General features: G+C 39.3%; 1 protein-coding gene across 1 annotated transcript in view; it reads right to left on the bottom strand.

Moving 5' to 3' along the window:
• SPAG17 (sperm associated antigen 17) overlaps positions 1 to 15,945 on the bottom strand; it is an 86,185-nt gene that overhangs the window by 3,804 nt on the left and 66,436 nt on the right. Inside the window, exons 38-45 of the mRNA XM_067464341.1 lie at positions 15,244 to 15,286; positions 13,163 to 13,268; positions 12,305 to 12,358; positions 8,608 to 8,710; positions 6,782 to 6,896; positions 5,580 to 5,666; positions 2,810 to 2,961; positions 951 to 1,120 (exon numbers count right to left, since the gene is read on the bottom strand). Coding sequence (XP_067320442.1) covers positions 951 to 1,120; positions 2,810 to 2,961; positions 5,580 to 5,666; positions 6,782 to 6,896; positions 8,608 to 8,710; positions 12,305 to 12,358; positions 13,163 to 13,268; positions 15,244 to 15,286 — 830 coding nt within the window. The remainder of the gene's footprint in view (positions 1 to 950; positions 1,121 to 2,809; positions 2,962 to 5,579; positions 5,667 to 6,781; positions 6,897 to 8,607; positions 8,711 to 12,304; positions 12,359 to 13,162; positions 13,269 to 15,243; positions 15,287 to 15,945) is intronic.

Raw genomic sequence — 15,945 nt, 5'->3', positions numbered from 1 at the left:
TTATTCAAAACTATGGTGCAGTGGTTTGGACATTGGACTCTAGAATCTAGGGTTTGAATTCCTGCTCAGCCATAGAATCCCAATGAGCAAGTCACATTCCCTCAGCATTAAAGAAACAAATCTTGCCAAGGAAACCCAGTGATAGGGCTGGTGACCCACCACAGAGGTGGCTTAGGATGGCCTTGTGTGGCCTCAATGCAGCCCAGAATCAGCATTTGTCATGCTAGTTTCGAACTGCATTATGTGCCTGTGTAGAAGGGCTCACAGCCACTGAGGCTATCCAATTGAGCAAAACTGTATTTACATGATCAGTGTAGACTCAGCCTGGATCTACACTGCCACATAATCCAGTTTCAGAATGCATATTAACTGTATTGAACTGGATTATAGAGCAGTGTAGACTCAAATAATCCAGCTCAATTCAGTGTATCTGCTTTCTGAAACTGGATTACATGATAGTGTAGATCAGCCTCATAATGCAGTTCAATTGCATTATGTGAGTCTACACTGGCCAAATAATGCAGTTTCAAACTAAGAATAGCAAATATTTTTGGAGCATTGGGACTAAATTGATAATGTAATGGAAAAAATTAAGACAAAAATCCCAAGGCTTGTTTCATTAACCCTGTAAGTGTTTGGACTTTTATTCTCAATTTACTGAATATGAAAGATGCTTAAAAAGCAATAAAAACTAGCCATTACAAAGCAAAATACGGATGACATCATTAATTGTCATTAATCAATTAAATGTTACTCTTCGGGGTTTTTTCTCCTCATGTTTTTACTGAAGTAAATGGAAATGCATTTTGATACTTGCAAGATACTTTGTGGTAGAATTACATCTTCAATGGAGATGCAGCAAAGTATTTTGGTGTGTGGTCTTTATGTAAATAGTTTGCCAAGTGACCTTTCAGCTGATCCAACTTCACAGTCTGAAAATACATGCATACCTGCAGAAGTCCGTTCCAATGTTCTTCAAGGAAACCGAGGCTACATAAGTGCAGCCCTCCTTGAGAACCCCAAAGCTGACTTTAGATGGGATGAGAAGGAAACTTGGCAGTTGCTGGGAAGCTCCTGCAACAGAGCATGTACGCACTTTGCCAGAAACAGGATCTTCACCCTTCATAAATGAGGATTGATTAAATATGTGTTAACATTCTCTACATTTTGAAATTTAATTTTGTATTGATATTTATGTTTGTTTCTAGTTTAGCCCCAGTGTAACATAAAAATGAAAATAAGATAGACATAAAGGCTTTTAAAAGAATAAAATACCAGTCATCAATAAACATTTGAAGACTTATCTCTTCCTTTGCATATGTATCCTTATGTATGTTTTACAGGACATCTTTGTGAAAGAAAGTAAGATGACAAAATAAAAAAATGTTTAAATGCCATTTTTAAGGCAAATCAACAAGAGTAAAATTTGCGTAAAGGTAAAGGTTTTTCCTTGAAATTAAGTCTAGTCAAGTCTGACACTGAGGGGTGGTGTTTATCTCCATTTCTAAGCCAAGGAACTGGCGTTGTCCAGAGACACCTCCCAGGTAATGTGGACCGCATGATTAAAAGGAGTGTCCGTCAGAGCAGTACCTATTGATCTACTCACATTTGCATGTTTTTGAACTGCTAGATTGCCAGAAGCTGGGGCTAATAATGGGAGCTCACCCCACTCCCTGGATTTGAACCGCCAACCTTTCGGTCAGCAATTTCAGCAGCTCAGCAGTTTAACCTGCTGTGCCACAGGGGGCTCCAATATATATTGCTTATCCAATATATATCCTATATTCTCATGTACAAGTCTAGAAATTTCAGTCAAAAAATCAACTCCAAAAAGCTGGTTTGACTTATCCACAAGTCAATGTGAGTACTGTATTTTACTTCATATGTATAACCATGCTCTTTTTTGAAACTATACGAGTGGGAAAAGGCAAGAGCCTAGTCCAACCTAGGACAACCACTGACCCCCCTCTACCAGGGGTGAGTGGCCCAAAATGGTTTTCCCCTCTCTGCAGAATATCTCTCGGCTCATCCATAGTTCAAATCAAAATCCATAATGTTGACCCCAAAACCGGCCCCTGACTTATATATGAAGGCAACTTATACATGAATGAATATGCTAGCTGCTGTCTTATCGAGCAAACATTGCAGCCCAACTTTTTGATACTGTAAGAATGCACCTTATAACAGAACAATCCATGTTCATAGAATTATAGAGTTGGAAGAGACCTTGTGGGCCGTTCAGTCCAACCCCCAGCCAAGAAGCGGGAAAATCGCATTCAAAGCACCCCTTACAGATGGCCATCCAGCCTCTGCTTGAGAGCCTCTAAAGGAGGAGCCTCCACCACACTCCGGGGTAGAGAGTTCCACTGCTGAACAGCTCTACAGTTAGGAAGTTCTTCCTCATGTTCAGGTGGAATCTCCTGTAGTTTGAAGCCATTGTTCTGCATCCTAGTTTTCAGGGCAGTAGTAAACAAGCTTGCTCCCTCCTCCCTATGACTTCCACTCACATATTTATGCATGGTACTCATAAATGTTCCTCTCCATAGAAAAGGTGAAAGATATGAAGAGAAACCAGAGTATGTTCTCCATGAAACAATTGTTTGTGGGTAGAGATACACACATTGAATGATTATTGTGGATAAACATGTGCTAAACTAGTCTTGTGATTGATTCAACATGTTTATATCACAAAGCTGTATTCTGAATCGATGAAATCCAGAATTTCTGACCTAAGATTAGGAAATTGATGGAATACTTTACAGTTTGAATTCAAGTTTCAAGGTAGGAGTGTTTAGATCACTTTACTTACTTTTTGCTTGGGTATAGATTGTGGCTTGCCTGTCTGTATGAATGGGGGTAATTTCACCTTCTCTTTCCTTGGGGATCCTTGAACATCCACCGGAAGAAATTGGAGTTTTGGCTGGATAAGCCTCTCCAGTTTTTTTTCAGTTACTTCTGTTTCTGTTGAAAAGAGAAGAGTTCCTGCGCTGAGTGCGAGCACTGTTAATTAGTACTGTAGGATCAGAAGAGAACAGATGAACACACTGGTTAAGTGTAAATGGTGGTTTTCTATCATCTCTGTGACCACCCATACAAGAATGTAACATTTTATGTGTACCACAAGTCTGTGCTGTAAGGCTGAAAAACACTGAAAGTTGGGCCCAAATTATTACTTTAAAGGTGTCAAGGATGGAGGAGGAACTTACTGCCACTAACTCTCTTGAGAACTACACCACCAGTTCCTGGAGTGAGGAATACAGAAGCAAGGCAAACAGGAGAGACAAACAGTAGTGGGGTGTGTGGCTGTGGTGAAAGAGACAGCATAAAGTGGGTGTGTGTCTCTTGGGTCAAATCTCTTCAGTCTTAAGAGCAATTTCAGAGAGTTTGTTGAGTTAATTCTCTGATGTCTGTTATGGGAAAGCTGTTGGTTTGGATGAGTGAAGACTTGCATGAGTTCTTGCTCATTGGGGCTCCATTGTTCTGGTGTGATTACAGTCAGGACGGCACGCAGCCACCCTGAAGTCACCAAATCTTTCCCCAAAAATAAAATAAAACGTATCTGGCTGCTATTACTTTGGTCCTTGTGCCAAAAAACCTGAGGGAGGAGAGGGATTTTCCTCCTCCTCCTCCTCCCCCCCCCCCCCCCCCCCCGGTCTCCTGGTGCGTCATTTCCTCATGCCAGGAGGGCGTGAGGAGCAAAGTTATGGTGGCCAGGGAGATTTTATTTTTAGGGGGAAATGGGGGGCTGGATGCCATCCTGGGCCTTTGTAATCCAGGAGCCCTAAAGGTTCAAAATGGCAAATGGGGATTTCCCATTAGATCTGGCCTTTCAGGAAGAGTTTTCCACTGGGGTGATTTCTAGAGAGGGAGTGGCCTGGAGAGCAAAACTGGAGTCCTGGAGGAAAGAGAAGGATCTTCAGGAGGCTGATTATATAGCATTCCCTCACCCATCATATGTCCATGCTGGTCAGCTTTGCTGGTTTGAGGGAGTCTGAACTGAGTTTGGTGAGGGGGAGAGAGAGAAAGAAAGAGCGTGTGACTGGAGAGAATCAAGGTCCCTCTTTTCAAGGTGACTGCTAGAAAGTGAACCTGGTGTGTTGAAAGTTGAAATGTTTTTTTCGCTTTTGTTTTCTAATCATTATATATATATTCCCACCCAGACTATACAGCTCTAACAAGAATTGAATTATACATTAGTAGTAGTAGTACTAATAATAATAACAATAATAATAATAATAATAATAACTGGGTGCAGTGCCTAAAGACCTTGGTCTGCACTTAAACACAATTGGTGCTGACAAACCTGTCAGCTGCAAAAGGCTACCCTACTGGCATCTGCTCACATTATTCGCCAATACATCACAACGTCCTTGATACTTGGAAAGTGTCTGACATGTGATCTAATACAACAACCAGCATAGTGATCTTGTTTGCTGTGTACTAATCTTGTTATGTTTCAAATAATAATAGTAATAATAATAATAATCATCATCATCATCACCACCATCATCATCTTTATTTATAGACTGCTCTATCTCCCCAGGGGAATCATGGTGGTTTACACACAAAAAAGGCAAACATTCAATGCCCTACAACAAATATGGCAAAGGAACACCTCAGAAGTAAAAAAACAAAACAAAAACTAGATCACTTTAGAGCAGTCATTTCCAACCTGTGGTCCGTGGACCACCAGTGGTCCGCAAGAACGAAAATATGGTCCGTGGCCTCACCATTACTACATCGTTGCTTTGAAACCACGCGGTAACGAGAGCAACTGGTCTCAGGTAACCCTCTTATAGTGCAGAGGTAACAGGGATGTTGCGAGGGGAGAAGCTGACTACCCACAAAAATGACTACTAGCACATCAGCTGTAGATTATTAAATATGGTTTTCTGTGGGCAAGTAAATGGTGACTACTGGATAGCATATGTCCTGTATCAGTGGTCTGTCCAATGCAATTTTCTGAATCAACACCCCAAATAACAAACCGAATCTAAAGTTGACCAAACTTATTCCTAATCCTTTTGGTACTAATAGTGGAGAGTGGTCCCTGGTCAAAGTAGTTCCTGTTCAAGTGGTTCCTAGTCAAGTGGTCCATGGTCAAGTGGTTCTTGATCAAGTGGTCCCTGGTCAAAAAAAGGTTGGGAACCACTGCTTTAGCGAGAGCCAGGGCAACACATTTTATCCAAAACCTATCCCGTTGTATCTGATAATGATAGTGACGATCATTGTTCACACAGAAATATAAAATCACTTCTTTTAAAATGCATCCTGCTGTTGCATCATCATGTTGACATGGAGAAATAGAATCATAAATAAGACTGGGTGCAAAATAATGAAAAGAGAGTGGCAACCACCCGAGACCAATTATTTCCAACAAAAAAAAAAAAAACACTAAAGTTACCAAACAAGTTACTAAAGAAATTAAATGAAATGGCTAAGAACCTGCATACATTACACATTTATAGAAGTAAGTTTAAATGTTAAAGTTACACTGAAAAAGGAGTAAAGATATTTCCCATTAAACCTTGACTACTGAAAGATGAACTAATAATAATTTATTCTGAAGTGCTTTTTACCTGTTGTTGAACTATTTTGGTGGACACACGGTGAAGAAGTAAGCAATGAGTTTAGCTGGTTGCTTCTGGTAGACTGGTCTTGAGAGTCTAGGAAATAAAATTGTTTATATGGCAAAGGAACAACATAATCCTCTTTATATAAGTACATGTAATTAAATGTATGCAAGTTATGCAAGTGAGTTATTGAAGAGTATGTGAGTATGAAAAGCATGGCTCTTCAATTAGTCCTGTTAATTTGTATACATAATTACTGGCAATTTTGATCATAACTAGTAGGCATTCTATTTGTAAGTCGTATTTTCTTCAATTAAGTGTGCACAATAAATTTTATTTGCGGGATTTCCACAGCTCAGTAAAAGAGCAAATGTATTGTATTTGTAAGACTTTGTTGTTGTTGTTCATTCGTTCAGTCGTCTCCGACTCTTCGTGACCTCATGGACCAGCCCACGCCAGAGCTCCCTGTCGGCCGTTACCACCCCCAGCTCCCTCAAGGTCAGTCCAGTCACTTCAAGGATGCCATCCATCCATCTTGCCCTTGGTCGGCCCCTCTTCCTTTTGCCTTCCACTTTCCCCAGCATAATTGTCTTCTCTAGGCTTTCCTGTCTCCTCATGATGTGACCAAAGTACTTCAACTTTGTCTCTAGTATCTTTCCCTCCAGTGAGCAGTCGGGCTTTATTTCCTGGAGGATGGACTGGTTGGATCTTCTCGCAGTCCAAGGCACTCTCAGAACTTTCCTCCAACACCACAGCTCAAAAGCATCGATCTTCCTTGTAAGACTTTAGGTTTAGTAAAACGTTAAATGGAAAAAAAAATCTAATTATAGATAATAAATATTATTAGACACCAGTGTCCTAAGATTCCTAATGAAGATAGATACAAACTTAGAAATCTCTCCCATAATATATCTGGATTATTTTGGATGTGGGAAGTCAGAACAATCAATTATGAAAGGAATAAGTCTGCTGTGTGATCATATGATAAAGAGAAGTTTTGGTAACACAAAAAGAAGAAACAGTGTGTGGGGTAGAGGAAAGGAAAACTGAACCTTGAGCATGAGGGAGGGGAATGCTATCCCATTTCTCTGATTTTTCTGTAGGCACATTCACAGTTATGAGGAAATATGGTGGATTTGCAAATACAGCCTCCATGGAGTAAAAAAGGGATGTGCATTCCAGTAAATTCAATAAAGAATTCATGTTACCTAAGCTGAATTCAATTTTTTCAGTAGATTCTGTAATTGTGCTAAAAAACGGTTCCTTCTTTTCTTTTTGGGGGGATGAAGGCACCATTTTTGAAAGGCGTTCAATCTCAGGAAGCTTAAAGAAGGAAAAAAAGCAATGAAGAAAATATTAAAATCAAGTCCTTCTTAAAATAAGTCAGGATGGTTTGCTATGAAGTTTACAGTAATTTGAGTATGTAGACAAAGAAAAGAAATTTAAAAATTAGATAAGTTCAATGGGAATTGCACACTTATAGGAGACAAAAAAACTATAAAAATCACCATTTAAAATATTTCTTTTAATAAACCATACTCATATAATATATAAGTCCTTATAGTCCGTGGAATCAGATAATCAGGGAATTGAAAGAGCTTCATAGGTAACTGAGTCCAATTCTCCGCACAATGCACAATCATCTCCAGCACAGCACGTGAATGCTCATTCTCTTTCTGAAGATGCTCAGAGAAAGACCCCACCACCTCCCTCCCTTATTTTTAGCCCTTATGATTACACATTGCATTGTTGCATTGTCTGCACTTGTAACCTGCCCCAAAGTAGCTAGGAGGAAATTACTGAATAAGGACACTGTATCCCAGGTATGGGCAAACTTCGGCCTTCTAGATGTTTTGAACTTCAATTCCTACAATTCCTAACAGCCGGTAGCTGAAGTCTAAAACACCCGGAGGGCCGAAGTTTGGCCATGCCTGCTGCATCCCATGGAAATATGAAGCCATTCTCATCCTTTTCATTTTTTAAATTATTAAAAAAAACAGAGCATAAAATACATGTACAGTTTAGATATATATACAATTACTAAGATTACTTAACTACATTGTATACACTACAATTAAAGAACTATTTAAAAAAACCTACACATTTCCCACTTTTTATCTTATGGCTGCTATACTTGCTAAAGGGGGGTATTAGTCTACCCCCTATAAACAAGAATGTGATCACACTTTTACTTAAAACCACACTCTATTTTATGCATCCCAAAATTCATAATTGCCTCCATTGTGAAAAAGTGATGAACAGGTCGAGAGCCAGTTCTCGGTGTTTATTTCACATTTTAAAGGTTAGTTTGAAACCCATCATTAAATCTCTTTTGTTGTCCACCAACATTCTGTTTTCAATTATTCAGATGAAAATAAAGTAACTGCTTTGGAAGACAGTGATGGGATATTTGTACAATGTAGCCAGCCCAGTTAAGTTGATGGCGGAGGGAGCTCAACCTGGAGATAGTGGGTTGAGCTCCCTCTCTCAGCTCCGGATCCCCATGCGGAGACATGAGATACGCCTACCACAAGGCTGGTAAAACATCAAACATCCAGGCATCCCCTGGGCAACGTCCTTGGAGATGGCCAATTCTCACACACCAGAAGTGACTTGCAGTTACTCAAGTCGCTCCTGACATGAAAAAAAATCGCTTCAATACTGGTGGTCTTTGCTTCTTCCAGAACACTGACATTTGTCCACCTGTATTCCCAAGCGATTTCCAGGATTTTTTGAAGGTAACGCTGATAGAATCTTTCCAGAAGTAGAGAGTGAAGTTTGTCGACAGTCCATATTCGCCAGCATACAACAGAGTTGGGTGGACAATAGTGTTATAAACAAGCATCTTGGTATCTCTGCTAATGTCTTGTGCCTCAAACACTCTCTACTCAAAAAACAGAACTGTAGAAAGTTCCTCCACAGCAGCATCACTATCATCCCCTGCCACATAGAAAATAAGGTCCAGCACATGCCCAGCAGCATGCAATGATGGTATTGGCCCATTTCTTGAAAGTTCCAACAACCAAATGCTTACCTCTTTTTGCAGAAAGTTCATGCCAAATTCAGATTTGAAATAAGGAGGGATGATTTTCCCCCTTATGTTCATAAGACACTTCTTTCCGTCCATGAGTTCCTGCCTAACAAGTTTTTTACAGAGAAGGAATATATTATATACTAATTTAATAATTTGATATAGTAATTATCTTCCAGGCAACTTATTCAGGAATTCTAATATGCTCAGAATCAAGTTTAAAATGTTTAAACATGAAAAATAGACAACCTGGAGTGCAGCTAAAACTGTAGAATTAATGCAGTTTGATAGCACTTTAATCGCCATGGTTCAATGCTATGAAACTAGGGGAGTGGCAATTTTATGAGATCTTTAGACATCATTGTCAAATAGTGCTAGCGCCCCATCAAACTAAAACTCCCAAATTTCACAATATTTTTATTGTTGTTACATTTTATTTATACATAGGCGCTCATATTTATACACTTCATTTTCATGTAACATTTTTGTCTGTACCTTCTTTTTAATACATCCTTTTAATACATCCTTCAATAACATTTCCATTGTTAACACTCCTCATCCCCACCCCGTCGCCCTTCCTTCCTGACTACCCTATATCTTTATCTTTAACCATGCACACAATTTTCTTAATTTCTGTATAATATTTACACTGGCTTCACCTCTTTCTATCCATTCTATATATGTCTTCCATTTATTTTAAATTTATTCCATTTTATCCTTCTGTGTATCCGCCCAAATCACATATGCTGTAATTTTGGATTGGACCTGATTATAAATACCTAACTCCCAAATTCCATAGCATTCAGTCATGGCAGCGAAGTAATGCGAAACTGCATTAATTCTAAAGAGTAAATGCACCTTTGGTCTCTTTTCCTGACAGAATGATATTACTATTTCTGCAGTTAATAAAGGGGTAAAGTGAATGGCTATACCTACCTATACACTTGGGCCACAAAAAATAGAAGGAATGGAAGAAGCTACCCTTTCCTTTCTTCACAGAGTACAAGGAAAGTTGACATCAAACTGACTGAAACGTAATCCAGACAAGACAGAGGTCTTCCTCGTCAATCATGAGGTCGATTGGGGTATAGGGTGGCCACCTGTGCTTGATAGGGTTACACTCCCCCTGAGGACACAGGTCTGGGGGTCCTCTTGGACTCAGCGCTGATGCTTGAAACTCAGGCATCAGTAGTGGCTGGAGGGGCCTTCACACGGTTAAAACTGGTGCGCCAGCTGTGACCATACCTCAAAAAGTCTGGCTTGGCCACAGTAGCCCATGCCTTAGTTGCATCCAGAATGGACTACTGTAATGCACCTTTAAAAACAGCTAGGAAGCTGCAGTTAGTGCAAAGATCAGCAGTCGGATTGCTAATTGGAGTGAACAATTAAAGCAGCCCCACTAGCTTCCGACAAGTTTCCAGGCCTAATTCAAAGTGCAGATTATCACCTATAAAGCCTTATATGCTTCAGGTCCAACCTATCTTCGAGACCACATCTCCTTCTATGAACCAATGCGGGCTTTGAGATCCACCAGGGAAGCCCTTCTCTCGGTCCCACCACCATCTCAAATACGGTTGGTGGGAATGAGAGAGAGGGCCTTCTTGGTGGTGGTCCCCAGCTCTGGAATGTCCTCCCTAGAGAGATTATGTTAGTTCCCTCTCCAAGTTTTCCAATCCAGTTTAAAAACATGGCTTTTTAAACAAGCCTTTGAGCTTGAATAGTCTGAGGATTTAGTGCTGGCTTTACTTCAGCACTGGGTTCATTAATCGTAAACAATCAGTTTTGTCCTCAGTTATAACTGCGTTCTATGCATTTTAATTTTATTATGTGATTTTATATGTATGGACGATTGTGTGAACAATTATATGTGTAGGTGATCATAATTTCATGTTTTTATTGTTTTCAGTACTATATATTGTTTGTGTTGCTGTGAGTTTTCTGGGCTGTATGGGCATGTTCCAGAAGCATTCTTTCTTGACATTTCACTACATCTATGGCAGGCATCCTCAGAGGCTGTGTACCTCACAAACTCTGAGGATGACTGCCATAGATGTGGGTGAAATATCAGGCGAGAATGCTTCTGGAACATGCCCATACAGCCCAGAAAATTCACAGCAACCCAGTGGTTCCAGCCATAAAAGCCTCCAACAACACATATGAATTGTTTATTTTATGTGCGGCATTTGGAGTGCCTTTGTAAGCTGCCCCGAGTCCCTTCAGGGAGATGGTGGCGAGGTACAAATAAAATTTATTATTATTTATTAGTATCTGTCCCTTTCCATGGTTTACTTCACTGTGGAAATTGCTAGTGCTTTCTGCATGGCCTAACCTCCAGGGGGGAAAACAGGGCTAGTTTTCCCCTGAAAGATGAGATATTGCAAAAACAAGGGTTTGCTACAGCCTCCTGGAAAAAACTATTAAGAATACTTCTCAAATATTCAGTAGACAAAAAAAAGTATTCTGTCCTTGTCAGATAATTTTTTTGAACAGTTGGTCACTTCTGCTGCTTTTTCACAAGTTGCATACTCGGAAGGAAGGAAGGAAGGAAGGAAGGAAGGAAGGAAGGAAGGAAGGAAGGAAGGAAGGAAGGAAGGAAGGAAGAGAAGGAAGGAAGGAAGAAATCACTTACTTTATTTACAAAACCTTTACTAGTGCAATTGTGAGAATCTGATTAACTATGGGCTTGTTTACATTCGAGCAAAAACTTGGAGTTGCTGTGAATCTACCACTGTCTGTCTCCATGACACATGGTGACTTTTGGTGAGTAGCCTGGTTTTGGGAAAGTTTAACCCGAATTTGCCCTACTTTAGAAAAAGTTAAGGGATGCCCTGGAGTTTGCTGGAAATTCTGGAGTATCCTGGATCTTCATACTGGTCCAGACAGTCAATGCAGTTCTGGCAGTTCTGCCTTGCAGTTCTGCCTAGGACACTGGCCCTAGATTCAGTGCATACAAGCGAGACCTGGGGCTGCTCGGAGACGGATTCACCTGCCCAATGTAGACATGGCATGCTTTTGCATATATATATATCAGGAAAGGCTCTATAAATATAATATTAGAATCAAGAGTTTTATTCAGAACCTATAGACATCAGCAAGACATATAGCTGCCCCAGTTGCCTTCAGTCAATAACTTCTGATTGATTGATTTATTTATTTTGGTCATTTGTACCCTGCCCTATCTCAACCTCCACAGAGGGACTCAAGGCGGCTAACAGACCGACACCCCATGGTGCCCACAACCAAAACATAAATATACAATTTAAATAACAATATAGCAACAAAACAGTATAAAACAATATAAAACAGTATAAAAAACAATCAATCAGTCAACAGTCGTCAGTTTATGTCATCATCCAAGGAACAGTCAGTCAGTTCCATAAAAGCTGTCACATCAGCAGGTCAACCTAATCTACAAAGGCCTGATCCCATAGCCAGGATTTCACTTGTTTCCAAAAGGTCAAGAGGGATGTAGCAGATCTAATTTCACTTGGGAGGGAGTTCCACAGCTGAGGGGCCACCACAGAAAAGGCCCTGTCCCTTGTCCCCACCAAGCGCGATTGTGATAATGGGGGGACAATGAGCAGGGTCTTCCCGGATTATATCAGGGCTCTAGGTGGATTGTAGCGGGAGATATGTTCTGACAAGTAAACTGGAATTACAATGTACAACGAACAAGACTGCCATTTAGCAACACTATTACCTGGTTTGCTCTAACTTGATCTGCCAGGGGGCTATCCGACCTTCCTGTTCTAGGCTGCATGAAAAGAAATGAAATAAAAATTAAAAAGATATTATCCATTAAAACACATGCTATCATTTTTGAAATATATAATATTTTTTTTAAAACAATGTCACTATTTAATTATTGAAATTATTTATTACTATGAAATAATTATTAATACTAACAATAACCTCAAAATAAAAATGAAACATTTAACAATAGTACACTTACGTCTAATGATTTCAATAATGCCCTTTCCATCAATATAACATTTGGACACCCTGACTGGAATTAAAATTGGCCATGATTTTATTTGCATAAAGCATTACATAGTATGAAGGGGAAGGAATGGAGACTTGTGCCTGCAAAACTGATTGCAAACAGACTTCACAACCTCTGAGGATGCCTGCCATAGATGCAGGTGAAACGTAAGGAGAGAATGCTTTTACAATATGGCCACATAGTCCAAAAAACCTACAACAACCCAGTGATTCCAGCCATGAATGCCTTTGACAATACATGATTGCAAATATTGCCACAGGCTGAAAATCTTCCTTGTAAATACAGGTGTTTCTTCTGCAGTCACTGCAAACACAACAAAGCCTGTGTGCATGGCTAGTAAGAAAGATCTCTGGACCTCTGACTGGTTATAGCAAATTTAGAACTTTTGTAAATTGTCTGAAAGACTGAATTGTGGTTTCCCTTCCTTCCTTCCTGCTCTCTATCATTTTCTCAACTAGTCTCTCTCTAACCTTTTCTCTTATTTACATGTATAGACAGTAATAATTAAGTCAGTGGTATGACCTATGATAACCTCTTGTCCCTCTGACCTCTTACCGTAATTTCTGCCAATATTCCTCAGATTTCCTTGCGAGTGCCTCTGCTGACGGACTCTGTGACTGGGAAGTAACAGCCTGCTCATATATGTCAGCAATTTGAGCAGCTTTTTTGGCAAAGACAGAACAGAAAACGAACATTATTAATCATAAATAATAATAATAATAATATTTATTTATTTGAACAGTCATATGACCATTTCAAAATAGAACACAAGTAAAAAACAAGGCAACAAGGTGAAGACAGCAGCTGACCTTCTATTTATAGTCAGAATCTTATTTTCCTGGTTCTTCTTTCAGGAAATCTGCTCTTTTCTTAATAGCTTTCAGAATAAGGGTTCTCATAAATTAAGGTAATCATAAATTAAAAATGGCATGCCTATTAAAAAGTAAATAAGTAAATAAGACTAGTATTTTCTGTGAACATACATTTTTCTGGGTGATTGAAGAATCTTTTTACATAGTTTTGATTGCTCTGACGCATTCAGTAATCAGTAATCAGACAAATGCAAATGGGAACAATGTTTGTCCTCCTTCAGTCCACTGGAATATCTCCTATTCTCTAGGAATTCTCAAAGATAATTCCTAGTGTTTCTCAGATCAATTATGCCAGTTCTTTCAACACTCTTGGATGTAGTTGATATGCCACAGCAGACTTACAATTCACTTTAGGCATTACCGTATTACCTGCTTTCCCCCTATTGTATTATCTGCTTCATTTTACCCAGATTTAGCACTGATTTTCTTTGGGGAGAAGACAAAGAAAGTGCTGCATATTTCAGCTATTCTCTGACCCCTAATAACATTTCACCATTTTCTCCTTTCATTCACCCTAGTGCTTTCAACCCCCCCCCCCCCTTTTTTTTTTTCCAGCTAAGGAGTAAACAAAAATAGCCCTTTTAATTTTAATACTTTTCTAGCAAGCCTGAACTGGTGCTTTAGCTTCTCTGATTATCTCAATAAACCTGACATCTATATACCTGAACACCTCTTTTGTAATCCCCCCCCCCCCCTTTCCAACTCTTGTACATGACCCTTTTAAATCTTAACTCAGTTGAAAGTTCCTTAGACCTCCATCTTGGGGCCCTTCCACACAGCTATACAACCCAGAATATCAAGGCAGATAATACATAATGTCTGCTTTGAACTGGTTATCTGAGTCCACACTGCCATATAACCCAGTTTAAAGCAGATAATGTGGGATTTTATGCAGCTGTGTGGAAGGAGCCTTGATTTATTTGGACATCTCCATTTTATTTTCCCATTGAAATTGTGCCTCCAACAAATCACTTGAAATAAACTCTAATTCATCATGAACCCCCTTCTCTTTTAGTATTCCTGACCACAGGCTCATGCTAGTATTCCAAAAATTTACTGAAATAAATTTGGCACCCACTTTCTGCTGTATAATAACTCCGGGAGAACACGGTCACTTTCCTCCTGCCACTTCTACCCTATTAACTAGGCCATCACTGTTGGTTAGGATCAGATCTAAAACTCTGGGCTTTAGAGGACCATACACTTCATTCTTAGTAAGGAGAGTGGTGGTGGGACAGAGTAAGAAGCAAGGCATCGGCATGGAACAGCTCTTTTATGTGGAATGAGTTGGCAGTTAAATCACTGAAAAGCAGTTGGAGGTTAGGTTGCAGCTGCTCAGGTAGGTGGCCCAGCTGAGTAGTTCACCGTCATTGCTTGGAGTGAGACTATATGGAAATGAGATCTATTTTGCTGATTACTAGGGCACAACAAGATGACATTTTCAGGTAGGCTGAGGGAGTGACTTTGTGATCATGGCAACAGAGCCACAAATACCAAATAATTACTCAATGTTCATGGATACGGTAAAGGAATATACAATACCTTGAATGAATCCCAAATAAGAAAGTCTACCTTACACATTCATAACTACTCAGTAAGTGCTAGCTATTGTTTATGACTCTTCAAAAGATGAGGTTGTAGATATAGGTTCTGTGGTAATTCTGTAAAACAGAGTCCCATCTCTCTTGATGAAGGTCAAACTAGAAGAAGAGGTGAGCTAAACAGGAAATGAAGGTCATAAAAATAGAGCATAGAAGTTCTTACCTCTAGTACAAGGTTCTGAAGATTCTTCAAGGCTGTGGAAAGACTGCAGCATACACAAATAAACATATATAGTTGAATCATTTCAGTGATCAAAATTTTATCCAATCAAAACTTTATCCCACCTAGGGCACTGCTTATTAAATGGCAATAATGTGCAGTGTATACAGCGGCCTCTATTTTAATTGTATTTGTGTATTTTAATCTGCTTTTACCACACTGTTACTATGCAACTTTTATATTGCACTTTTTAAACTTTACGAAGTGTGGTAGCCACCTTGAGTCCCTGTGGGGACAAAGGCAGAGTATAAATAAAGTTAACAACAACAACAACAATAATATGCTTCAACTGTACTTCATAAAAATGAAATCGGTCTGTAAATATTTGATTTGTATATCTATTTTATATCTTCTATATAAATAAAAATGTAATGTTTGTTTGTGGGATTAACGTAATTCAAAAACCACTGGACGAATTGACACCAAATTTGGGCATAATACATGTATCATTCCAATGAGTGACAATCACTCATAAAAACATTGAAAACACAGCAGAAGAGACTTAAAAAGCAAAAAAAAAAGAAGCAAAAATACATTAGAAGTCATGCGTAAAACCACATATATATACGCAAACATACATATACACAAATATATACATACATATATATACACACAAAACACATGTACACAGACTGGGCCACAGCA

Source organism: Anolis sagrei, chromosome 2 (assembly GCF_037176765.1).
Source record: "Anolis sagrei isolate rAnoSag1 chromosome 2, rAnoSag1.mat, whole genome shotgun sequence".
NCBI classification, from domain to species: Eukaryota; Metazoa; Chordata; class Lepidosauria; order Squamata; family Dactyloidae; genus Anolis; species Anolis sagrei.
The sequence above is the reverse complement of the archived record's forward strand: the minus strand, read 5'-3'. Positions and strand labels throughout refer to the sequence as shown.